We start from the raw sequence: 25786 nt of genomic DNA, 5'->3' as shown, positions 1-25786 counted from the left end.
TTCCAGTCTTTTTTCCCTCAGTTTTATCTGGTACCCAGATGCCAGATACTTTCAGAATAGTCCATTTTCTCTCTCTTTCTCCTCTCCTTCCCCCCACAGACATAAATTGAGTGCCTACCATGTGTGAGGGATTGTGCTCAACTCTGGAGCAACAGCAGTGAACGTGACAAATAAGGACCCTGCCCTCATGGGGGTCACAGGAGCTAGACAGTTGTCAAATGAACCGAGAGAAATGATGATCCTGAGCTCTGAGTTTGGATTTTATTCTAAGTGCAATGGGAATAAATGAGGTGGTGACATGGCCTGGTTTCCATTGTAAACGGTCATTCTGGCTGCAGTGTGAAGAGGAGTTGGGGGAGAGACAAGAGCAGGAGACTTAAGTAAAATGTGGCTCCAGTATTCTCAGTGAGAGACTGCTGGTTTGGCTTACGGTGGCAGTGGAGTTGAAGAGAAATGAATGAATTTGATGTATGTTTTTGAGGGAGAACCAACAGAACTTGCCAATGGTAATTGAGAGGTGAGGGCAAGAATCAGGAAAGACTCCCGGGTTTCTGGCTTGAACAGTTGGTGGATGTAGGTGCTATTTTGCCAGATGAAGGAAGAGTAGGTATTTTTGCATTTGATCTCCACCTTAAGGAGAATTTGTAGAGTGAATCAAGAGTTCCTTCTTCTCTGTGCTAGGTTTGAGATCCTTGAGACTTTCAGATGTAAAGTAGGCCGCTGGGTGAGTGTGGAGGTCAGGTTACAGGCTTGTACTAGAAACATCACTTGGGAATTGTCAGAGTAACAACAATAGAAAAATGATAATGATCAATTACAGGTGTAGAGTGCTGACCCCGTGTCCGGCTCTGTTCTAAGTTCTTTACACGTAATCCTCCAATAATCATATGAAGTTGATGCTGCTATTATTTACCCCCATTGTACAGAAGAGGAGGCTGAGGCGATGTTAACTGGCTTGCCTGCCCAACATGGCTCAGAAACTATTTGTTGAAATGAACTGAAACTAATAATACAGATAATATGTAAAGCATTATTATTCAGTGCAAGGGAATAGAGAAAGAGGAACAGAGAGCCAAGATTGAGCTCCCTGCTTTCATCACCTTGTTTTCCAACTCAGACATCTTTATTTGCTCCTCCTGGACAAAAGGGTAAAATGTAAGCTCCTTATCCAGACTGTCAAATTGTCACATAATCTTTGCTCAACTCGCTTTGGTCTCTCATTGTTCCCTGTATGATTGCACCATTCTGCTGAAGTGTCTCTGTGCTCCTCAGCATGCTCTCCACCTTCTCATTAACTTAAGCCCTTCCAGGCTTCAAGGGCCCACAGTAGCCTTGAAGCCTTTCTTGGTGCCTCCAATGCAGAAACTAATAATAGCAACCATATGTCAACAGCTTCCTGTGAGCTTGGGAAATGAGTAGCAGGCTTCTACTTTGCTCATGTGTGTTTTGTTTTTATAAGCGTCTTTGTAGTAAAAAGATGGAAAATTTTTTAGGTAAGTAGCTTATCTGTGGGATCAGAGATGACGTGGAAAACCAGATGTTTCCTTGGTGACTGAGATTACTCATTCAGGAACATATTTTTCTTTCAACGGTCCTCTGGTTGAGTTGGGGGTCACTGAGATTAAGACTGTGATTATTGAAGATGAAGTAGCATGTGTGTCCTGACCTCTCTATCAGGCAGTACCATATGGAATGGCCAAGGGAGCATCAAAGAAGCCCAGCAGATGACAGGCCTTGCTTAGGGGCTTAGAGGCCAGGCAGGATGTCAAGACAAAGGATGACAAGACATGGGCATAAAAGGAGGAGTCATCTGATAGGTCCATTGGCAGCACAGCTGAGCAGCTCTTGAGCTGAATCTGGTCTTCAGAGTTTTGTTTATACTATCCAGTATTTTTAAAGAAACTGAGTTATTTGCCAAAATTTATAACTCAGGAGATTTAACATGAGAAATCCACTTATCAGCTTCCCTGGAAAACGCAGATCGAGCAACACCGGCAGGCACCGGGAGTTGGGGCTGCAGAGCAGCTGCCCGCGTACCCAGGCCCGGGCTCTCAGACCCTCCGTGGCCCCCATTCCCCGCTGTGTGGCACTTGCCCACACCCCTTGTTTATGCTCCTTACTGGGGTTTATGACCCTTACAGTGTAGTCAGGATGTCTTATAATTAGGACAGGAAACATTACGGGATTTCAGAAGGAATAGAGATCATTTTAGAGGGCACAGCATAGTGGAAATTATATAGACTTTAGAGCCAAGGTCAAGTTCTAGCCCAACCTGCACCAGCCAGCTTTTGCCTTGGAAATGTACTTTCCTTCCAGCTCCCTGGTTTAAGAAAAATGAATAATATAACCTCCCTTACAGGATTGTAATGAAGATTAGCAGTAATGTTATTAATAGTACCTAATAAGCCTGGCACCTGAGCAACACACCGTTGGTTGATCCTGTTCAAAAAGTCCAGCAAGTTCCTTGGTTTAAGTACTTGGAAATTGTTATATAAAAGAAGACTGGGAAAAAAAGAAAAAAGAAACAACTCTAGGTGGATTAAAGAATTAAATCTAAAAAAATGTAAACTTTTAATTTTTTTTAACTAAAAAGAAATGCAGTTGTATATTTAACTTTCCTCAGGGTGGGAAAAGACTTTCTAAGCCTAAAAACTGGGGAGGAAAGCTCTGGCCAGGTGGCTCAGTTAGTTGGGGCATCGGCCCCACACGCCAAAGTGTTGCAGGTCCAATCCCTGGTCAGAGTGAGTACAGGAGGCAAAAATCAATGTATCTCTCTTTCTCCCCCCACCCACCCATCCCTCTAAAATCAATAAGTATGTCCTCAGGTGAGGATTAAAAATAACAAAATACTGTGGCAGAAAGCCAAAGAAAGGTCAGTAGAGTAGACTCTAAAAAATTGGGGCTACTCTCCGTCAAAAACACAGATAGAAGGCAAATAGCAAATAAAAAAAATATTTGCTATTATAAACAGAAGGCAAATAGAAAATGAGAAAGTATGGCAGACAAAGGCAAAACATCTTTCTGTGGTTACAGAATAATAAAAAAATGTTAACATTTCATAAAACAGTGGACAAAAGTATGAACAGAGAGTTCACAGCAGAAGAAATACAAACAGCAAATAGGCATGTGAAAATTTGTTGACTGGGTTAATTAAAGAACTCTGTTTGAAGAATAAGTTGCCATTTCTCCCTAAATTTTTTTGTCATTGTGAGTTGAATATGTTCAGTATGGGTGATGCGGCAAGATAGACACTATCATTTTTCATGATGGAATCATTAATTGCCACAACCTTGTAAAGAAGGCAGTCTGGTGGTATAACTCAAAGTGCCTTAAAGTTCGTGCCCTTAGATCCTGTAATTCCATTTTTAAGAATACATCCTAGAAAGAGACTCAGAAATATTTTGTCCAAGATCTGTGTGCAATAGCATTTTCTTTCTTTCTTTTTTTTTTTTTTAAGTAGTACCTGCATAGGAAAATTTCACTCTCCGAACATGTGCCCCTGCTGTACCCTTACTGCTAGCACAGTGCCTAATGTAAACAGGTGGTCAAAAAATATTTTTGAGATTAAAGAAAGAAGGATGTGTTCAGACCCAGGAGCATCATATAGCCATATTTTTGAAATACTGTATATTTAAGACATAGAAAAATGCTCACAATATAGTGTTAAAATGTAGAGTACATGGTTATATCAATAGACTATTCCTGTATGTGTGCTGTATGAATTCTAGGTGGTAGGATTAAAGGTGATTCTTATATTTTCTTCGTGCTCTCCCTCAGCCATTTGGCACATATTTCTTGATATGTGATAACTGGCACGGAGCATATTTTGAAAGGGCAATACCGCATAGTCCTCCCCTTGTGTGTTTCGTCAGGAAATAGGAAGGTAGACATTGAACAAGTAATTATAAGAGCATTACATATTTTAATAAAATTATGTTAATGTTATAACAGAAAGAAACACTATGCCAATGAAGATTTTCAAGCACTGATGGTTATTCTTAATTTCTAAGACACTTTTTTAGGACAAGGAAGGAGTAATTACGTGAAAAATCTATGTACATAAAGTGTGGCATTATCTTTTCAATGAAAAGAATGTTTAAATTTCCTCTCTGTTGGGTGGTTAATAATGACATAATAAATAGACTTAGAGGCCATGGCTAGGCAAATGGCTAGGAGTTGGTTAGAGCATCGTCCTAATATGCCAAGGCTGTGGGTTCAATCCCCTGTCAGGGCGCATACAAGAATCAATGAATGCATAAATAAGTGGAACAACAAATCATTGTTTTCCTCTCTTCCTTCCTCTCTCTCTTTCTCTCCGGCCCCCCAAACTCAATAAGTAAAAATTTTAAAATAAAATATATAGACCCAGACGTTTCTTCGTAAATAACATTTTTCTAAAGGGAACTGCTCATATCTTGGTGAAGCGGACATGAGAGTTGTGGAACTTTGGGGAAGCCCTGTCATTCCTTGGAAATGGTGATTAAGTCCTCAAATGAACTGGGTTTGGCTGGGAGGAAGTGAGAATGATCAGCACAAATATAAAAATACATATTTTTTCCTTTTTTCACGTGTGAGATTTCCAATGTGTGGAAAAACAAGTACAGCAACAAATAAAGCCTCCCCTGTAGACTGACTGTGATCCTAAAAGCTTCTTTTAACTGGGATCAGGGATGGAAAATTTTATCCTAAGCCATGGGTTTTACATGGACGTGTTTTATTTTTTGTTTTGTTTTGTTTTGAAGAAAGACCCGAGTAAATCCAAAGGATTACGAAGACGCCGTTTGGTACCTTAGCCATGCAGATGGCTGCGAGCACTCCTCCAAACAGTCACACTTGTGCCGCCACTGCTGCTTATCTCCGTTATCAGCTGGAGGCTTTATGCGCAGCCTTGTGAGCTCCTCTGGCATTTTTTCTGCTTCTTGAGTGGAAAAAGTCTCTGTGCCTCTCGGTTAGGTTCAGCTGGTGGCACTGCAGTCTGTTGCCTCTCTAGCCTCAGGAGAAGGAAACCTTTGTGAGCTTGGTGTTCCCTTGCCCTCTTTTTTTATCTCCTGCAAATCAGGAAAGCATTTTCTAAGCCCAGGGTGTTGGAAGGAACAAATAACAAGCCTCAAAGCAATGGAATCGCCTTTCACAGTGGTTCCACAGAGTGTTGCTCTTTCCTTTGGGGACTGGATTAGAGTAGCTCTCGCCCAAGTGAAGGCTCACACTCTTCTACTTTTTGGTCCAACTCATGGTTATATGGAATGGAATTTATTTAACCCAGCCTGAGGCTTTCTCTCATTTGAAAAACTCAGATCTTGGGAGCATTAAGTGAAATATAGACTTATTGAACATCACTTTCCATCAGTGCTGATATTTCCCTCTTGTATTTGGAATTCTCTTTCACTTGCTGGGTCTGTTCCCTGCATCATGTTTCCAGGTAGAATTACAGTGCTTGCCTTTTCTCTTCCACTGGCCTTAGCAACTCCCCCCACCCCCGCAATATTGTTTTTAATGTTCTATGAGATCTTCATCTCAGGATTGTCTTCATGTTGTGGTTAAGTGTCTTCCCTCTCTACTGCATTTCCCTTTCCTGTCCTAGTGTCTGTGCTTGATAGATTAAGACCCCGTTGTACTCCCTGATTAGGTAGAGGGCAGCAGGTCTGCATCCAGCTGTGCAAACCTTGATCTGGCAAATGACTTCACAGCCTAAGCCCTGCAGCCTTGGGCCGTCTGCTGTCACGGATAGTGTACTCCTTTCCGCGTCTTCTCTCCAGTGGAACATACATCTCCTCTGTCTGAAGTACTTATTTCAGAAAGCGATCTTTTGCTTTTCTTAGATGGAGCTTTTCTGAGAAGGACAGGGTCACCTTCCCACTGCTGTCTGGTTGGTGGAGGGGTCAGGGGTAAATGCTTTTGATTTACTCCCACGACTGGAAGAGAAAGGTGGCAGACACAATTAAAATCAATCACTGAAACGAAGTTATTTCAAACATTGTCTCTTATCATTTGCCTGTAAAAATTATGAGTTTGCTTACAAAGTCACTGCCAAAGGTTAGGGCCTGGACCTTAGACTGTTTATGCAAGTTCATTATTGTTTTGATTTTCATTTTCCTGGGGGAAGTTATTATAAACAGTTATGTTCTCAGAAGCACCCTACAATAATAAACATAAACATAGTATTGCAATGAAATAAATTCTGTGCTCACCCAGATGTAATCCCGTGCATTGGAAGTGAAGCAGATGAATGGATAGACTGCCCAGAATTGAGGTGAAGAAATCAGGAGGCTCGGCTCTGTCCCAGTCTCAGCTCGCGACATGCTCTTTGTTGCTGTAAGCACGGAAGTTGTGTAATGCACCCGTCAGCTGTGAAGGAGGAATAACACCACCTGTTGGCTGTTTTGCAGGCTGTGCTATAGAGCTTTGTACAGTATTGGACGTGACTTGACCTTGAGCTCCCTGGAAGAAAGGGGCAGTGTAAAACACCAGGCATTTGTATCCTAGGTGTTCAGGAATTGTGATCCATTTTCCAAGGCTTAAACGGCAACACTGTTCTGGTCGAGCCAGAGCTCACTTCTCTCAGAAGACCTTTCTGGTGACTGTTCTAGAACAGGAACAGATCTCCAAATCACCAAAGGACAATAGGAATAGTTGTGACTAGTTTTAACCTAGGTACTGATTAGTGAATTAACATAAATTGTGAAAGGTGATCAGAAATTGTCATCCCATGTCTGGTTTGAAAGCCCGTTTTCCCACACTGTGTCAGAACACAGTGCAGCATAAAGCAGATGTAAAGCGTTCTTCTATAAGTGAATTTTAATTCTTTCGTAGACCAGAATGGGCTTTTTTTTTGGGCATTTTGGATCCTGATAATAATAATAGCTGGCACTTACGGCAACGTACTGTGTGCCAGTCTCCAGGTGATTGCCACGCACTATATCGCTCGAGGCTTACAACAGCCCTGCGTGGCAGGTGCTGTCATCACCCCCACTTTACAAAGGACCAAATTAAGGTACAGAGAGGAGAAATAACTGGCCTAAGGCCAAACACCTGCCAAGCGACAGAGCCAGTCAGTGACCCCTGCAGAAGAGAGGCGGCCATCTCTTTGACCAGAACCATGTTCTTTTGCATCTTGATCACACAATTCAGTGCAGCGAATGCTGTTTTCTAGGAAGAGAATGGAGACTACACATATGTGGAACAAGTGAAGATACCTTTGGATCATGGGACCTTGTTAATCATGGAAGGAGCTACGCAAGCTGACTGGCAGGTGAGAACATGCAAGTAATGTGGATTTGCTCTATGTGGAGGCAGCTTCCTGACTGACAGTTAATTTCTATAGTAAACATGGCACAAAGCAAGTGGCTTTTATAATGAGCAAGAGGCAATAAAGTGACATTATTGTCAAGGAGTTTCGATACCACTGACAGTCAGACTGGACCTCTACAGCAGCGGTGTGTCCCAGAGAACTTGCTGCAAGTTATGGAAATGTCCAGTGCCTGTGCAGCCCAGCGCAGGGGGCCACTAGGCACATTCGACTGTGGGTCTCTTGAAATGCGGCTGGCAAGCTGGGGAGTGGAATTTAAACACACTAGCTTCAGAGAGCTAGCGACTGGCATATTGAGCTGCATAGCTCCACAGCTTAGGCCAGGTCGTTTTAAAGGCAGGTCAATTTCTTTTTCTTTATCCTCACCTGAGGACAATTTTTCATTGCTTTTAGAGAGATAGGAAGAGAGAGCGAGAAACATCGATGTAAGAGGGAAGCACCAACTGGTTGCCTCCCACTTACACCCAGACTGGGAATCGGGGATTAAACGTGCAGCCTGGGTAGGTGCTCTGACCAGGAATCAAACCCACAGCCTTTGGTTATGGGACAAAGCTCCAGCCAACGGAGGCCCACCCACCGGCCAGGGCAAGGCAGGTCCTTTTTAAGGTATGCAAATTAATGCAAAAACACTTAGTATGAGAGCAGATCCCGTGTCTTTTGCTGGTGTCTCCTAGTGAGAGTGGGGGTGGGATTTGTTTCAGAGAAGAAGAGAGGAAGGCCTTTCTCCACAAGACGGTAAAGATCTTATCGCTGCTCATTTAAGGGAGGATAAAATCAAAACACATGTACTCATGAATATAAGTTTCAAATGGCTTTGCAATAAAAATGTGTGTGCGTTTACGTGAAAGTTATTTCTATTTCCATTTAGCATCGGGTGCCCAAAGAGTACCACTCTAGAGAGCCAAGAATAAACCTGACCTTTCGGACAGTCTACCCAGACCCTGGAGGGGCGCACTGGTGATGGGAAGGAAGCCTTTGAGAGAGAAGCTGTGCTGAGACTGAGCAAACCGTCCACCGTGAAAAGACTTCAAAAGGCTGGTCCAGCCGATCTTCTGGCTCGGCTGTTTGGAAGATGAGGGTGGAATTGACTACCCAGCTTAGAGTCCTATTAAGTGCCAGCCCGCAGTTCATCTTCATAATATGTTTACTGCAGAAACAGTAGTCCCTAATCACATCTTGAAATCACATATTTTGTTTAGGCAAATTACTGTGGCTGTGCTCACAGATGATTCTGTCCATAAGCAGTTTTTCTCCTGCTGTCCCCTGCTTTGTTTGAAGAAAAATGAATGGCCTCTGCCCCTGGTATAAATCCACACGTGTTTGTTCCTTGTGACTTCAGTGAAGTGGAGATGTAAATATGCGTCAGTGACGCTGGAGCCTTTGGTAGACAGACAGCTGCTGAAACCCAAACAGAGGTGGTTTCACAGAGCTTTGTTGGAGTCAGCCTCACCCTGACTCCTTAACGTTTCAGCTAGTGCACTATTGTAATGGAAAGCTTCATGTTCTGGAAGCACTGTATTTAACTGTGTCCTTGCCTGACAGTCTTCCCTCAGGACACTCAGGCAGGCTACAGGCCTGGGGATAAAGAGCGAAGGCCATGTTCTCTAGGCCGGCCATCTTCAAGCCACCACCTGAACCTACTTGTAATCCAAGAGAAAACTGTCCCCTTAAAGGGAGGAATACTTGACTGATGTCATGAGAAATTTAGGCTCAGAGCAGCAAATGCCCTGCTAGTGACAGCTGTTCCACATAAATTCGTTTCCCCTAGAGAATGACTGGAGTCATTTAAACCCAAACCGGATAGAAGCCAGAGCAGTTCTGCAGGGGATAGACTCAGTGACCTAATAGTTCTCCTTGCTTTAGATTTCAGCAGCCCTGTGACTAAGGCTTTCTTCTGACTCAGTTTCCTCCTAGACACAAGTTCCCAAGATTCAAGGTTGAGTCCCTGATGTCACTGAAGCTCCCAAAACAGAACAAAGTGGCTGCCCCTAATTGCATCATAAAAGCGCGTGTTGTCTTGACCTCTGACTTCAGGGCACTGTGCCAGATTAATTCCAAACCAAGATAAGGAAAACCTGAGAAAAAGAAAATGGGTGAAAATAGGGCAAGAAGTTAGAGTTTCCCTAGCTGCCTGTGGGGAAAATTTACAGAGCCGCCTTGCTTTTGATCTTGTTTCCGATCTATGCTGTAAGATCGATGATCCCGTGACCATGGCAGAGCGCCAGAGGCAAGGCAGGCACTGCCCCAGAACGGAGATGTAACGCCATGGCTGGCCAGGCTCTGTTCTCTGACAGGCTCTCCAGCAGGCTTGCTGGCTTCTTGTATTGGAGTCCCTCCACCTTTTTTTTTTTTTTTTTTAAATGTTGTTGCATGGGTACAGCTCCTTTCTCTAAGAAATCCTCAATGCTTTATAAAATCCGAGCATCACACTCCTAAGTCGTCCTGTGAGGGAGGTACAAATCGCCATAAAAATAAAACCTCCATTTACTTCCTTGCTCTTCTATTAAAACAAACAAAACCTGGTGAGGGTGGTACAGCCAGTTTTGGTTCTGAGTTGGATACATGACACTGGGAAATTCCTCTTCCATTCCCAGACATGCAAGAGCTGGCAGATGGTGCCAAGTCTTACAGCAGCCTTCCTAGTGTAGGGTCCTGACCCCGCTGCGTCAGCTGCAGATTGGATCTCTTCACTCATCACGGCCACGTCTGTCAGGGAGACAAATTCCGACTCGACAGCAGACGCCTGGGGCTGCCACTCGGGTTCCTTCCTCCGAGAGGGCAGTCTTAGGTTTTTTTCCTTGCTGTCACATGCCAGAACTGCCATTTTCCCACCACTAAAATAATGTCCCTTCTGAAATGTGAAGTAGATGGTTGCCACAGAGTAATAGTACTGGGTTTAGGACCAGACAGGAATTGCAGGTGCTGGCGAAGGGTGGCCATGCTCGGTGACTGCAGCGCCCTGCTGCTGGAGCTCATTGGTGGTAGGTCTTCACTAGGAACTAGGGGGGAGCTGTGTTCACCACCATGACTTGTAGAGCAGAGGAAACAAATACGATGGCTGTAACACGAGGGGAAAAAAACCAAAACAGGCTTAGTTTTTCAGCTGCCCTTTTTTTGAGCTTTAATAACCTGCCGCACACTGTCCTAGGACCTTTTTATGCATAGTCCCTAACCTTCTCCACAGCTCTGCAAGAAGGATACTGTTTCCATTGTAGAGCCCAGGCAACTGAGTCTTCAAGAGCTTAAGAAATCTAGTAGGACTTACAAATGGCAGGACCAGGCTTCAAATGACAGGCTAATCCCTAAACTGTGGTTTTTGCCTCTGCCGTAATGATTTTAGGCAGAGTAGCCTACTCAGCATCTCTGGGACCCTGAGCCTCAGTGTTTGCTCTTGCAAAGCTGGTGAGCCTCCCACCCACCTGGTACCTGCTGGCAGAACTGAGGACCCAGCCACCTTGTTTGTTCCCCGGCTTTCCTTTGCATCAGGGCAGACATCCATACCTCCTCTCTCGTATTCAACTTAGCATCTCCTAGTCGGAAACCGTGCTGCCAAATTAGTCATTTTACCTGGGAAGTTCATGGCAGGGGTTGGGGAGGGTGGGGGCGACAGGGGCAGAATCCAGTCTCTGGTGAGTTAGACAAGTTCTTATCCAACCTTCCTGGCAAATAACAGTGCTTCTTGACCACATCTAAGAAGCTTCCAGAGGTGGATGAGTGGTCCCCTCCTCCCTTCACTCTTACCTGTGAGTATATTTGGGGACTGTGAATGATGTCCACACTCAGCATCAGGCTTCTTCACAACACTTCACACCACCAATCGGCAGACAGCCCAAGAGAGTGGCTCAGGTCGCATACGGGCAATGTGCCTCAGAGTGCAGGTCTTTGGAGCAACTGCACCTGGCATCAGACTGCATCCCCGTATGGAAATGAGGATCCACATTGTCTGCTGGACTACTGACACAGGTGGCACTGGCGATTCCTAGTAAGTTAGGGTCACAGCTCAGAAACCTGCCATTTCCCAGTGGCAACCACTCCTTGCTCCATCCATGGCTGAAGCAACCCTGCCCTAGTGAATGGCTGGTCTCCCTGGATCTGATCAGCGCGTGGCACCTTCTTTTGACTTGTGTCAAGAGTTAGGCGGGTGCCGCGATGGGCAGAATGCCCCCGTCAGAGGGCTTCGAGAAGGCTCTGACCGCGATGGGTCCCTACCCTGCCGGAAGTATTTCTTCCTTGAGTTCTGGCAGCTTTTACTTGGCGGCAGAATATCTGAGACCCACTTTGCCTTTTCTGGTCATAAACACTTGTTGTGTTGAATCTGAATTCTTGATAATTTTTCTTAACAATGCCTTTGAAAAAGCCAAATGTTTCCATAGTAATGCCTTCTGTTTGTTTAAATCCTTACTTATACATGCTTCCACCCACATGCTCTGCTCAGAGGGGCCTAGTCGACAGCGGTCCCCTTGCCCCCTCCTCATTTTCTTTTTGGAAGGAACACCACAGGAGGCGCCTGTCAGTTTTGTGCTGCTGGAATCCATTCTTAGATATGATTTCTGTGTCTGGGGGTCAACAGGGACGTGTTTATTTATTAGAGTGGAACAGACTAATGGTGCTTTTTCCAGCTGGTGCTTTTTACCGCTGTGCTGAATTACAAAAGCTGGGCTGGGCTGGGCTGTTTTTCAGTGTTAAAGCTGGGCATGGGGGCCGGTATCTAAGCGCAGTGTAGAAAAACAGGGTAAGTTAGGCAGTGCCATTGTAGCCAGCATTACCTAAAAGATTATTTTGTCAAATGAGCAAACTTGAAGCTGACCAAGGTATGTGTGACAGCATTGTCATTTTACTTATTTCTGTGCTGTCACCCCCGCCGCCCCCCCCCCCCATGGTAATGTGACATCACATTCCCTGGACTCCAGGGAAAGTCCCTTTCTCATGTGGCCTCCAGGAGCATGGGCCTACTCAGGCAGCGTCCTGGCCTCTGACTCAGCTAGCTTTTATCTCTGGACGCAAATTCCACGTTTCGGAAAGGGAAGGAAGGGTGAAAGCCAGGAGGGGGTGTAGAGTTTACTCTGTTAGACCTGTTACATCTATAGTCTGATTTATTCCTAAAGGTGGCCCGATGAGGTTGTTGGTTGTGGTGTATTTTTTAGCAGATGATGACACTGAGGTCCCTAGAGGATTGGCCGGATCGGGCAGGCCCTGCCTGGCTGCAGGCCGGCAGGCATTCTGTGATGTCCGGCCTCCTCCCCCAGCAGCAGCAGCAGCTGGAGTCTCCTGGGGCTGGAAGGGCTCTGTCTTCTTAGCTCATTTGCTGGGAAGCAGTGGGAGAGACTCCGGTCCTTGCATGGGAGCCTGGAAGCCTCTCTTCATGGGGAGAAAGCCTGGAGGAAAGCGTGGGCCAGCCAGGGCTCTAGAGGGCCGAGGGCCACGTGAGCAGGTCGCAGTTTTCCTCCCACTGCAGAAAGGGCTTGGGCGAGCGTGTGGTGAAAAGCACCTGCCGTGCAGAGCCTGTGACAATCCAGATGCCTCACCACTGGATCTGGCCAAAACCTTTCCTGCTGCAGCTAGTGGTGGAGACAGAAGGGCTGCCTGCCCCGTCCTTCCAAGAGGCTAAAACAGGAAGGCAGCCCAGGCCTCTCTGTGGGCCTTCCAAAGGCGGAGTCTGAACCCCTGCCCTCCTGATTGGTGATTGGAGAATGGGCGTGGGTAAGACCATCTAAGAAGGGACTCTACCCGCCCACCAAAGCAACTCTGCTTGGGGGCTGTATCCTCCCTTTCTGAAGAATCTTGGTGGGATGGGTGGATGAAGGATGCCAGGGGTGGGGGAGGGGGGTTTGGCGGGGTGGGGGTGAGGGCGGGATGCTTCCCAAGCTCTAGCCCAGGGGTGTTCAGGTCGTAGGGACCACCCAGGCGGGAGAGGAGGGGAGCCCCACCGAAGTATCTCCCTCATCTCTCATTAGTTAGAGAAATCTTTTCTGGAATATTTCTTCTGAAAATATATCAAGGGATTAGCCACCCATTTCTTCCCTACAGCCCCACCCCTCCCCCATCTGGCATTAGCCTTTAGCCTCTATTCCCCTGGAGTGAAGGGGAAAAGAAGACAGCTAGTCCGGGGGTGAAAATCCTGGGGGGAGCCTGAGTGTGCAGCTCTCCTCCCAGGGTCCTCTGCCCTCCCCCAAGTTTCCCTGTGCTGGGAAGGGTGGGCCAGAGAGGACATGGTGAATTCTTGTGCACACCTTGCCTTTTGTTGCCCCAAAGTCATGTCTGGGTGTAGGTTAGGGACTACCCTCCCCATTGGACAGATGAGAAGGCTGAGGCCTGGGAGAGTTAAGGGCTCACCTGGGGGCCACCAAAGGCATGAAGAGCCAAGCCAGGTGCCAGCCCAGTGTGCTTCCCACCCTTCTGGGGTTCTGTGACCTCCTCTGAGGTCCCCGGCTAAAAGCAGAACCTGGTAACACAAGGAGAAATGGGCACAGACAGCCCCAGAAGGTCACTGCCTACCGGGGCAGCCCTCCCAAGGAGTGGCAGGGACGGTCTTCCTGCCAGTTCGATATGTGGCAGAGATCTCTGCTGCAGCCTGGGGTAGCAGCCTTAGGTTGCAGTCCCCACCAGAAATAGTGCCAGCCGAGCTCGCACCGGCTGATGAGGGGACTTAGCTGGACAACTTGGACAACTTCAGGCAGGCCTGGCCCAGATTTGCCTTTGTCCCAGAGGCAGGGGCGGGGGCGGCAGGCCTCTCTTACGGTCACAATGCTGCCTGCAAGGGTGAAATCAGGGAGCAGCCATGACACCCCCATCCCCGCCTCAGCCTCCACGCCTGTCAGAATTACTGCCTGGACCCTCGTGGAAAGAGCCTCAGCTTGAGTCAGGCAGACCTGGGCTCCACTCCCACTCTACCCTTCCTCGCTGAGCCCCCCGGGACCGATCCGTCAGCCCCCAAGTCTCAGTCTCCTTAGCTGTGAAATGGACACAGAAGCAGCCATCTCTCCAAGATCTTAGAAGGGTCAAGAGCATGACTATAACATGCCTGACAGTAATGCCCTTAGTGATGTAATTGTTTTAAGTAGAACATTCCACCTGCCCTGTTACCCCCAACTCTAATGCTCATGCTGGGTGGGTGATCCCTCTGTGGCTGACCGATGGCCTTGTGACCCTGCCCTTCCCCTTGGCAGGCTCCCCTGGTGCCCATACCTCTGTGGCATTTAGCAAGCATAGGCCCAGAGGCTTTGGTCAAAATGAAAACTGTTCACAAGTGAGGCTGATCATATTAAGATCCAGTTGCACTTAAGCGTCTCCTGGGAAGTTCTTTAAAACAATCCGAAGAGAGCTCCCAGATGCCAAAGTGGCCTCGAGTCAAGGCTCAGCTCCCTCTCAGCAGCCCCACCACATGCTCCCCAGGTAATTGGTCTCCCAAATGCACCGCCCTGGCCTGATGCCACCCCCTCTTCCCCCTCGGGTCAGATCTTGATGGCTCCCAGCAAGCGGATCACCAGTCAGGCTGAGAGGCATCCCTTCAGGTCACATTGTTTTCTTGTCCTTGCAGGCCATTTCTAAATTCTGAACAGAACGCCTTGGCATGGAAGATGAAACAAGATTGCCAGGCTGGAATTCTGTTGCAGACCAGGGCCTTTGTGTCCACAGATTGTGTGTTAGGTGCACTGGAGGATATTTGAAAGGAAGGCACGATCCCTGCGTTTACAGATGGAAGTAAACTAGCATGGCTTTTATTTTTCTTTCTTGAAATTCATTTTTATTCCTGGCCACAAAAGGAGTTGTGTGTCCTTCGCAAGAAGTTAAAAAGAAAGATAAAAAGAAAACAGAAAGTCATTTGTAACTTTACAACCCAGAGATGACAAGTCTTTAGCTTTTGAGGTATATATTTTTTTTCTAAACATTTGTATACTTGAAAGTAACTTCATACTGCATTCATCCTCTTGTAGCCTTTCTCTACGTACTTTGTACATTGGTGCGTGACAGTAATTATTGTACCATAACGTGGTTTTGAGTGGCAGCATCGTGTTGTATATGTTGTTACGTAACCAGTTCCCTTGTGTTGGATCTTTTGACCATTGTTGATGTCGGTGTTTTTGTTATTAGCAATGGTTCTGTTGATTTTGGAAATCATGAGAGTGGATGGTGGGAGGCAGGGTGGTGTTACAGCTAAAAGCCAAGGATTTGGCCTCATTCAGACCTCAATTTAAATAGTGAAAAGCTGCAACAGCCCTGCCAGCATGGCTCAGTTGGTTGGGTGTCATCCCATAAAGCAAGAGGTTGCTGGCTGGGTTCAAGGCACATGCCTGGTTTTCAGGTTCCGTCCCCAGCTGGGGTGCATGCAGGGGGCAACTGATGGATGTTTCTCAGCAATAATGTTTCCCTCCTCTCTTTCTCCCTCCCTTCCCCTCTCTCTAGAATAAATAGATAAATAAGTTTTTTTTTAAAAGAAGTAACATATTTATGGAGTCTGAATATGGTGCCAGGCACTGTGCTAAATACTTTACATGTCTTAACTCATGGTTTATTAACCCAAGCAGTCCATGGACCAGGTACAATCTCTCTCCCTGTTTTACAATTGAAGAAACGGAAGCACAGCCTCTCTACCTCTGCAGCCGTCCTATCCCTAAACCTTTGTGCACATCTATTATTGTTTCTTAGAGCACATTTCTAAAAGTGGGGTCCTGGCCCAGCTTCAGAAGGCTATGCGTATTATTTCAGGCCTTGAATTTGTAATGTAAATGGCTTTCCACAAAGGTTGCGCCAACCTATTCTCCTACCAACAGTGTTTGAGCACATCTGAAAAACTCATGCCGTGCTGTGAGCACCAATAATGTGGCAGGCCCTGCGCTCAGTATTCTGCAAAGCTCCTCTCCTTGAAGGAGAAGCTGTCCCGTGCCCTGCATAGAGTAAGCAAGCGCTCAGTACATCTTAGCCAGCATTAGCACTGTTGTTCTATTTTGAGTCATTTGTTGAGAAAACAAGACACACATTTGAAAAACCTCGATAAAGGGAATGTGAAATGAGGGGTCCTGGCAATGAGTGCTACGGGAGTTGGAGGAACATGAGCTGTAATTTAGGGTGGTAGCCAGGGAAGGCTGCATGGTGGAGGAAGCACCTGGAGAATGGGGAGGAGGATCTTGCACAGTGGCATCACGAAGGCTTATGAACAGGAGGGCACTCAGGTGGCTTGTGTCCAGGGCTTGGGTAGGGGTGTTGAGCTGGAAGAGAGACAGTGAGAGGGGAAGCCGGGCCCAGATCAGTTCCTGGAGACCTCTCAGGCAGAGGGCTGTGGTTGCGGGGGGCCCCCGAGGGCTGAGAGGGCGACTTTTAGGAAAATTTATTTATTAGGAGGGGGTGAGGGGATGGGAGTGGAGGTGAGAAGACCTGTGGAGACCATGACAGGGACCCAAGCAGAGATACCTGTGCGTGTGGCCTGGGTTTCCTGGTGCTGATAACTCCCCTTCTTCCCACAAGCACTGAAGCAAAAGGAAAACAAACACCAGACTCAGCTATGAGGTCAAAATATCGGTGTTATTACTGACAATGCTGGACAAGAGACCTTGGCTTATGTCCACGACCACAGCCAGACTCCTTGATCCTTGCTCACCACGTGCAGGCTGTGGGACACCGTGTTCAAGGGAACAAGTCGGTAGGCCCTGTCCTGCCAGCTGCCAGGAGCATCACTGTGAGCCCACTGAGCCTGCCAGCGGGGAGCGGAGGAGGCGGGTGCCTAGGCCTGCTCAGCGGGTGGACAGCAGCCCTTCCCAGGTGGCCCCCTCCCAGGCGGGGGACTCGGGAGCTGAGCAGCAAGCACACTCTGTGCAGGCCGGGCCAGCAGAGCTGAAGGGGGCAGGAGAGGGATCCCCCATCCCGCAGCCCAGTTCCTTCTCCTCGGCCTCTTTATCCGAGAAGTTAGCCCTCCCCTCCTGGGAAAGAGTAGGGAAGGTTGGGAGAAGGGTGGGTGTTGTCATTCCTATATTCTTCCCTCCTGGGGTTGGAGCGTTCCTGTCCTTATCGAAACTTCAAGGAGGAGATACTTGCCCCCTCCCCATACTGTCGTCCGCCACCCCTGAAACCAGGAGGCTTTGGAGGAAAGGCTGCCAGGAATCAGCCAGGCAGGGTAGTGCCGAGGTGTGAATTTTGGTGCCCTACAGACCTGGGTCTAGAGCCGGCTCCTCCATTTGCTGTTGCGAGGGCTTTGGCAAATTTCTTAGGCTGAGAAAAAAACCAGAGTTTTAAGAACTGAATGTGACCGTGTCTATCTGTCTTAGTACTGTAGTTGTTATTATCAAATAGTGTGCAGTTGTGACAGGAAGTCCTCCCACCTGGGGTCAGGGTGGGGCAAGGCTCACAAGGGCAGATCTCCCTGTGATGGAGGTGGAGTGGCTTGTGTGTAGGCGGGTCTAGGACAAGGCCTTGGGGGAGAGAGGGCCCAGCGTGGCCAAGAGAGACTGGGAGGCGGCGGCTGCACAGGGCTGTTGAGGCAGACGGGAGTGTGTAAGGGAGCAGTTATGGGGTGTTCCCACAGAGGGGAGGGGCAGGAGAGAGCCAGAAGAGCAAGAGCCAAGAAGAAGTAGGACCTGAGAGTGTTCTGTCACCACACCCCCATCACCCCCCACCCCGTACGAAGCACTGGGTTTTTCCTGCCCTCGCCTGGGCACAGCAGATAAGATGGCAAGGCTGATGGCGTCTAAGATGAAAAGATGCGTGAGAAATTGGGTCTCTGGAAGAGAATTGGGTGCTGAGGCACGTCATGTCCCAGGACCGTCTGGGTTCTCATCCTGCCTGTGGTTTTTCATCCCACCTGCCGAGCCTCTGTGGTTTTGTTCTTTGTATCTGCAAGCAGTGGTCTCCAGTCTCCAAAGCTGGGGACTCTCGGCTGAAGGTGGGGTCCGGTTGCTGGCGTGAGCTGCTCCCGCCCCGTTCAGCTCCAGGTGTGAGGCCCAGGCTCAGCCACTGTCTGGGGGCTGGCTGCTGCGTCTCAAAGGCTGGGGCACCTCCTGCCACCACCTTGGAAAAAGGCGTGGGTTTGGATGTCACCCACACTCCCCTCCCCGCCATACCCTGGCTGCTGTGTGGGCTGCAGACACCAGTCTTCTGTCTGCAAAAGTTGTCGGAAGTGGAGCCTGGCTCCCAGTTGGACGTCCAGACTCTGTGCCCTGTAACTTCCTGCCACGGAACCCCTCCCTGGGCAGCTCCAGGAGTCACCATTGTGGGAGCTGCTGATGGGTGAGAGGAGCTTTGGCAACTGATGGGCCTGGGATCCAATCCCAGCTCCATCTCTGCCCAGCTGCGTCGTCTTGGGGACATTCCCTAACATCTCTGAGCCAACTGCCTCAACTGAAGCTTGACGATAATAACACCTGTCTCAGAGCATAAACTTAGGGTGCGACAATAGGTACAAAGTGCCGTGTGTTGGCGACTGGCATGACATAGGTGCTCCGGATAAACTCATTCTCTGTTAAATCCCATCTTGCTATTGTCCCTGTGAGGGAACGGCTGAAGGAATGGCAGCTGGTGACTGGTAGGGCAACATCAGAGAGAGGCTGCCTTAAGTAACCCCCAACCCACCCCAACATGTCCAAAATGGGCAAAGACACTGGGGCACAGCAGGCCCTCGTGTCTATGGGGCAGGCTGAGGCCATGTCTGAGGAGGAAGACAGGCAGGTCTTAGGGAGAAGAGACTCTCTGGACCCCCAAAATGGGCCGGTAGCCGTGTCCAAAGCTGACGGTATGTCCTCTCCTGAGGTGGGGCTCAGAACACAGTGACACGGCATCTTTTAACCCTAATTTTTTGGAATCCATTTAAAAATCCATCCTCCCACAGGGTTTTCCTTCATAATGTTCTTATAAATCATCTGGCTGATCCTTATAACCACCCCCCTGAGACTGACACAAAGTTTCCACGATCACAGGCTAGTGAGAAGAACTTTCTAGCAAACACCAGAACCAGGGCAGTCGAGCAGGGATGCCATTTGTTTATTCTCGTACTGTTGCCCATTACCAAGGCTGCATGAAAGTCGTCTTTGCATCTGTCTTCAGAGCCCACAGCACTTTCTCTTTGGTTCTCCCTCCCCTGCCACGGTGGTATGTAACCGAAAGGCGGATCTGAGCCAAGCTGGAGACAGGCTTGAGGGCTCCTCTGTCATCAGGGACTGCTGTTCTGGGGCAGCTGCTTCCCAGAACTTGGAACGCAGTTTCTCCAAGGGCTCCTGCGCACATTGGCCCTCCATCACTACAGAAACTGGGGCTTTGACAGCCACAGCGACTTGCCCAAGGCCACACAGGTCCAGCAGCAGAGGCTGGGCGGGCCGCTGCCAGGCTGCTTTCTGCAGCTGGACGTTGGCAAGCCCCTGACCTTGCCCTTGTGTTCCTGGCCAGCTCCAGCCGCCCTCTGTTCTGTTCTGCCAATAACCAGGAGGCTCTCCTTCCAAGGCAGAGGCTGACGCTTTACATCAGGACATAAATAAGTCCCTGGGGCTTGTTTATGGAACACGTAGAGCTGGCCCGTGGTTCCGCAGAGGCAGTCAAACATCTCAGGATCTGAGGCTGCAAGTTCTGGCTTTATGTTTAGCAGCCGGGGCATGGCTCTAGGCCACAGTCTCCCTGGCCATATATGCAGGCATGCCAGATGGACCCCTTCCACAGAGCATGTCCTCCCTGCGGCTGTGACCGGGGTAGAGTCCAGGACTGGGTTCCATCCCTGCCCTGCCCCTGCCTGGCTGCTTGCTCTGTGACCTTGATCTAGTTCCCTCCCTTCCCTGGGCCTTTCTGTCCTCATCTCAACAGACAGCAGAGATATTCCAGCTTTGCTGAAGCCACGGAGGGGAAACTCCATTGCCAAGCTCTGGGCCACAGATTGTGCCAGATTTTGTCCTTATCCGTAGTGATTCTCAGACCAGCAGTCCCAGGAGAGGGACCCCCAGGCCTGTGAGAAAGCCCACAGGAAGGACCGAGCCACAGACCCCAGGCTGCTGGAGCTGTGCCAGGACGCAGGTCGTGGCTGGGGAGCGTGTTGCCATCATTCCCCCAGCACAGCCAGGCCCTCAGGCGGGACGTGATTCTAGGTGGTTTCCCTGGGCTCTGACTCCCTCTGAGTCCCCAAGAATCTCCCTGCCCCCACTCCAGCCTGGTGTCCTGGGGGCTCATCCTGGGAGTAGGGGGCACCAGGGTCCCTCCCCCAGTGGGACCAGCCCTGCCAGCCAGCAGCTGGTGTCCCATTACATGGCTACAGTGAGGCCCAGATTAGACAGTGAGCTCATCGCGGCATGAATGGCGCCACTGGGGTAGGGCCAACGAAGGCTGAAGGTCTGATTTGAGAATATCACTGGGGTTCTCCCTGGATCCTCTCCCTTCCTCTGTCTCCCCCACTCTGAGGCTCTTGGACTCTCTTCCTCTGTCTCTCTCCCTCCTGTGCACACACTGACACCCCCTCTTGGAGCTTGCTGGAGATTGTCATGGCAACCCTCCAGCAAAATTATCAAAACACTTTTGCTCACAGTCGTACCAGACGAAGTGCTAATTCTGAGTGAGGCAGAAGCAGTTGGTAGGATGCTGAAATCACTGGCTTTGTGTGGAGGGCCCGCTGAGGGGTAGAGTGGGCTCCAGCAGGAGGTGAGGCTGCGGCCAGGAGGCAGGACTGCCCAGAAAGGCCCTGTCATTTGCCTGCCATGGACATGGTGTGCTGCTGACCATTCCCTACCCCTTACACCCCATTCTCATTCTTATTCCACTCTTCACACACCTGAATGTGCGCACACACGGTGGCTGGGCGACGTACACCCAAAGCGCATGTAAACTCGAACAGCAACATGTAGAATAACCGCCACCTCATCAGCACTTGGAGGCCTGAGATGCCCTCTGGAGAGACTCCTGGGTGCGTGTGAGGGACAGCCAGCTGACCAGGGCGTCTAGCCGACAGTGGGTCTGTGCCAGGGTGGCAGAGCAGCCACAGGAAGGAGCCTCACCCTCTTGTTTCCTCACCCTCCACCGCCTCCAGGAAGCAGGGGAGCACCTGTGAACAGAACTGCCTGGCTGGTTCTTCCCACCTGGCTCTGCGGCTTTGGTGGCTCACTGCCCGTCTGCATCCCAGAACGGACTGGGCATCCCTGCTCTGGCCTGACCCCGCCCGGGTACCAGCGGCTCCCTTGGAAACAAAGCCCTGCTAATAGCTGAAGAACTGGAGTTGCTTTTTTTAAAACATGGCTCTGCCCAAAAGCCAAAGTGTGGGTGGGAATGGTGGAGGAGGTGGAGGCACAAGCCCCTCCCTGGTCTGCTGCCATCTTCCTGCCCCATCTGCTCCCCCAGCAGCCCCTCCGTGGAGTTGAGCCTCCCCCGCAGCCTCAGCCCAGGCTGCTTGCCACTCTCGGGTCCAAGAGGAAGCGTCTGCTTCCTGTGAATGGGTCTGCTCATCCCCACATCCTCCTGAGGATTCTAGAATGTTAGAGCTGAAGAGGCCCCTAGTAAATTAGAGCCTAACCTCCTTCACAGATACAGAAACTGAGGCTCAGAGATGGGAAGCACCTGTTCAAGGCTACAGAGTCTGTGGGCGATGGAGCCTGGGTCTGACTTCTATCTGCTCCAAGGCTGTTCCCGCCACTTCGGAGGGACAGCGAGCTGGGCGGTGCCAGCTGAGCTCTGATTTCTGAGTCAGGCAGACCAGCCCACGAGCGCCAGCTTCAGTGCCTGGCACTGAGGTGACCCTAGGAAGTCACAAAGCACCCTGAGTCCGCATTTCTAAAATAGGGGTGATACTAGGGTCCCCCTCAGAGGATGCCATGAGGACGAGTTAGGTGAGACATGTGCCATGCACCATTAGCACAGTGCCAGGCATATAGTAGGTGTTTAACAGGTGCCATTTCTATATCCCTCCTCTCTCATCCCAGGGATACAGGCCTGCTGAGAAGAGGGACTGTCCTACATCTGCTTTCATAGCCACCCCCTGTGCCGGGATGGCCAACAGAGGCCATCTAGCCTGTCCTGGGAAACCCAGCATTTACCCTGCGAACTCACCAAGGCCACAGGCCAACAGGAACCAGTCCCTGATGCCTGGGCGGGCCACAGGGCCCACCCCCCAAACCTACCCAGCCCTGCTTGCAGGTGTGGTTCTCACCGGCTCCCTTGCCCCATGAACCCTGCAGAGGGGAAGGCCTTGATCCTTCAGCGTTTGGGGCAAAGTAAGTGTGTGTATTGTGGGGGGAGGGCCTACTGAAAGAGGCTGATATTCTCTAAAGCCCCCTGGCATCAACTTTGGGCACTGGTGTAACACCCCACAGTGGTTCCCCTGAAACTATGCCTGGAGAGGTGGCTTGGCCTGGCTCCCTCTCGTGCACTGCGGCAGGAGCTTCTTGGCACCTTTCCCTGACATCCTCTCCACCACGCTGGACACTGGATAGGTTTGGGTATGAGACACCGATGACAAAAGTGATGCACATTTCAGGCTAAAGACATGCTGGGCACTGTGCTAGGTGCTTCCCACGCAGCGGTCAATGGCTCCCAGGGGCATGACGTATGCTCTGAGGGGCAGAAACTTGAGTCTCAGAAGGTATGACCTGCCCCAAGTCACAGAATGAGCCTGCAGCAGAGAAGTGCTAGAATCTAGGTGTCATCCTTCCCTATGGAAGCCCTTGGCTGACTCCTTCCAGAGGGCGCATGGCAGTGTGAATAGTCTACCTTGTGTTGGGGCTGCCCGTGAGACATCGTGAGTGGGAGGAAGCCGTGGGCGGGAAGGGTCAGCAGTGGGCCCACGTATTTAGGCAGGGAAGGCTTAGGGGACCACAGGAGTGGCTTAGGGTACCACAGCCCCCATACTGGGAGTTTGGGGTCCAGAGGAGCTATATGTGTTGGAAAGGAAGCTCTGCTGGAGCTGGGAACTCGGGGAGCAGGGCGGTGGTAGAACACTCCACAGGAACCATGAGCTCCTGCTGGCTGCCACGCCGGCCTGGCTGCTGGGGAAAGGCAGAGCCTGACACTCGGGAAGAGGGGAAGGCTGTGGGGAAGTCAGACATCACTGATGGGAACAAACTAGAAAGAAGGCCTTTTAGATTGTGGCGAGTATGCTAGGAAGGAAAGGGGGAAAGGGTGACTGAGGGCAACCTAAAATAGCATGGCCAGGGGAGGCTGCCCCAAGGAGGTAGCATCTGAGCGGAAACCTCGGTGGTGCAGAGAGACAAGTGGCCTGCCCCAAGCCACACGGCACATCAGGTAGAGCCACGCTAGGGCCCATCTCCGGACCCCCATTCTCGTCATCTCCCTCCTTCTGCAAACACCCTTCTCTTGGGTTATGTCATGCTCCCCGTTGGACATGGATTCTCTGAGTCCTTGGCCGGCCCACTTTCTCCCAGTGTTGGCTGGTCCCAGTTCTTCTCTGCCTGGAAGGTGGGACACACCCCCGTAACCCCCAGACCGCCACCTCCATCCCGCACCTCTCCCGCGAGTTCCAGTGTCTCGCTTGACCTCTCTGCTTGGATGCACACACTTCTCTTGGTTCAGACAATGCTAAGTCAATGTAATAAAGGCCTGAAATTAGAGTAGTTTAAAAATATTCAGTTGAGTGACAAGACAACACACTTAATATGACCCCTTTATTTGGCTTTGTGTTGGCCTAATAGACAGGCTTTGAGAAAGGCTCTGAGCCTTGGCAGTCTGATCCCCTGCTCTTTGGACAAGACCAGTTGGTTTTTCCAACCTTGTGGACATCAGTTTTCTGGACTCTCTTTTTCTGCCCATCTCTTTTTGCAAACTAGCCAACCTCTTTCTTATAATATCTTACTAAAAGCATCATTGAGCAGCCAACACATGCAAATGTTTTGGCTCTTCCAACCATTTTTTCTAGAATTATAGGCTCAGTAAGCATGTGGTCTGTCTTCCAAATTGCCACAGGTCAATGTGTTTAGGAATGCCTGCTCACAGTGTAGCGAGTATCACCAGCTTTCCATCCTGCAACATTTGTTTCCGTATTGCTTACCACCTAAGCCAATGCCACGTAAATTAGGGTGTTTATACACGGCAGCCTCCCATTCCTGGAACCAATTTCTGTGTTAGAGGGCAGTCCTGTACCACATAACAACATTTCTGTCAACAGGGTACCACATATACAACAGTGGTCCCATGACATTGTAACAGACCTGGAAAATTCCAATTGCATAGTGATGGTGTAGCCACAGGAACAACATAGCACAACACACCCCTCCTGTGTTTGTGGCGCTGCTGGTGTAGACCTACTGCGCTGCCAGTGGTGTAAAAGTACAGCATCGACACCCACGTACAGTACATGATACTTGATAATAAATGACTACATTACTGCTTTATGTATTTACTATTTATACTATACTGTACTGTATAAATACTGTACTGTATTTATACTATACTGTATAGTATTTATACTATACTTTTTGTCATTATTTTAGTATACTCTTTCACTTACAAAAAAGGTTTGCTGTGCAACAGTGTGCCGTGTTATGCGGTCAGCAGCCACGTCCATCTTGTGTTTACCACGTCCCTTGATTGCATCATCTTCTCTTGTGCTTGATTTGATCGCATGTTGTTTCGTCAGTAACATGCTGTGCAGACGTGTAGCCTAGGGACAGTAGCCTGAGTATGCAGTGGGCTGCACCATCTGGGTTTGTGTAAGTGCCTTCTACAGTGTTTGTACAGTGAAGAAACATTGTGCGTGACTGTATTTCTAAGCTGCTGTTAAAAAGAACCCCCAAAATACAGTGGCCTTAAGATCATAGCAATACATTTTTCCCCTCACATAATCTAGTTCTGATACAAGCGGTTCAGGCCTCACCCCGGTGGGTAGTGGGTTTTGAGGGATCGCCTGCAGACTCCACAATGGCTCTCCCTTTCCCAACCTTTTCTTCCCCACAGCGTTCCCCCTTCAGTCAGTGGCACCACCATCTAACACGTGCAAAAGCAGAACACATAAAAGTCAGCCTTGATTCTACACACTTCCAACCTAATCAGCCCATCAGCAAATCCTTTCAATTCCATCTTCAGACGAATCCCAGATTTCACCCTTTCCCGGTGCCTCCATTGTCCTTGCCCTAATCCAGGTTTTCAGTGTCCTGGATCTGAAGTCAGGGAACGACCTTCTCAGCGGACTCCTGCTTTCCTCCTGCCCCTCCCCAGTCTACTCCCCAGCAGGCGGCCAGAGGGAGCTTTTAAAACCATAAGCTGGAGTGTGCAGTGCCCCTGCCCAAAACTCCACTGCCTTACCATTGCCCTTAGAATACAATGCTGTCTCCTTGACAGGGCCGGCAAGGCCTCTCGCCCTCTGCTCTGGCCGCACAGGCTTGCTTGCTTTTCCCGAAGAAGCCGAGCCCGTTCCTGCCTTAGGGCCTTTGCATTAGGGTTGGTTCCCTCCGCCCAAAACACTCTCTCCTGGCTTGGGCACAACTGGATCCCTCTTTGTCCTCCCCCGGGGGATTCAGTGTGGTTGATAAGAGGGCTTCGGAGCCAAGATGCCTGGGTGTGACTCAGCTCTGGTTA

At 49.5% G+C, this 25786-nt stretch overlaps 1 protein-coding gene across 4 annotated transcripts in view; it reads left to right on the top strand.

Annotated features, from left to right (window-relative positions):
• Positions 1 to 9762, top strand: part of ALKBH3 (alkB homolog 3, alpha-ketoglutarate dependent dioxygenase) — a 35213-nt gene extending 25451 nt beyond the window's left edge. For all 4 annotated transcript variants that reach the window (XM_054587125.1, XM_054587124.1, XM_054587126.1 and 1 more), the window contains exons 9-10: positions 7151 to 7249; positions 8175 to 9762. In XM_054587125.1, the coding sequence (XP_054443100.1) occupies positions 7151 to 7249; positions 8175 to 8267 (192 nt within the window). In that variant the 3' untranslated portion in view covers positions 8268 to 9762. The remainder of the gene's footprint in view (positions 1 to 7150; positions 7250 to 8174) is intronic.
• Positions 9763 to 25786: the final 16024 nt, after the last annotated feature.

This window comes from Pteronotus mesoamericanus, unplaced genomic scaffold, assembly GCF_021234165.1.
Source record: "Pteronotus mesoamericanus isolate MK-2021 breed Mesoamerican mustached bat unplaced genomic scaffold, CSHL_Meso_final scaffold_1066, whole genome shotgun sequence".
Taxonomy (NCBI): domain Eukaryota; kingdom Metazoa; phylum Chordata; class Mammalia; order Chiroptera; family Mormoopidae; genus Pteronotus; species Pteronotus mesoamericanus.
This window is presented reverse-complemented; position numbering and strand designations above follow the sequence as displayed.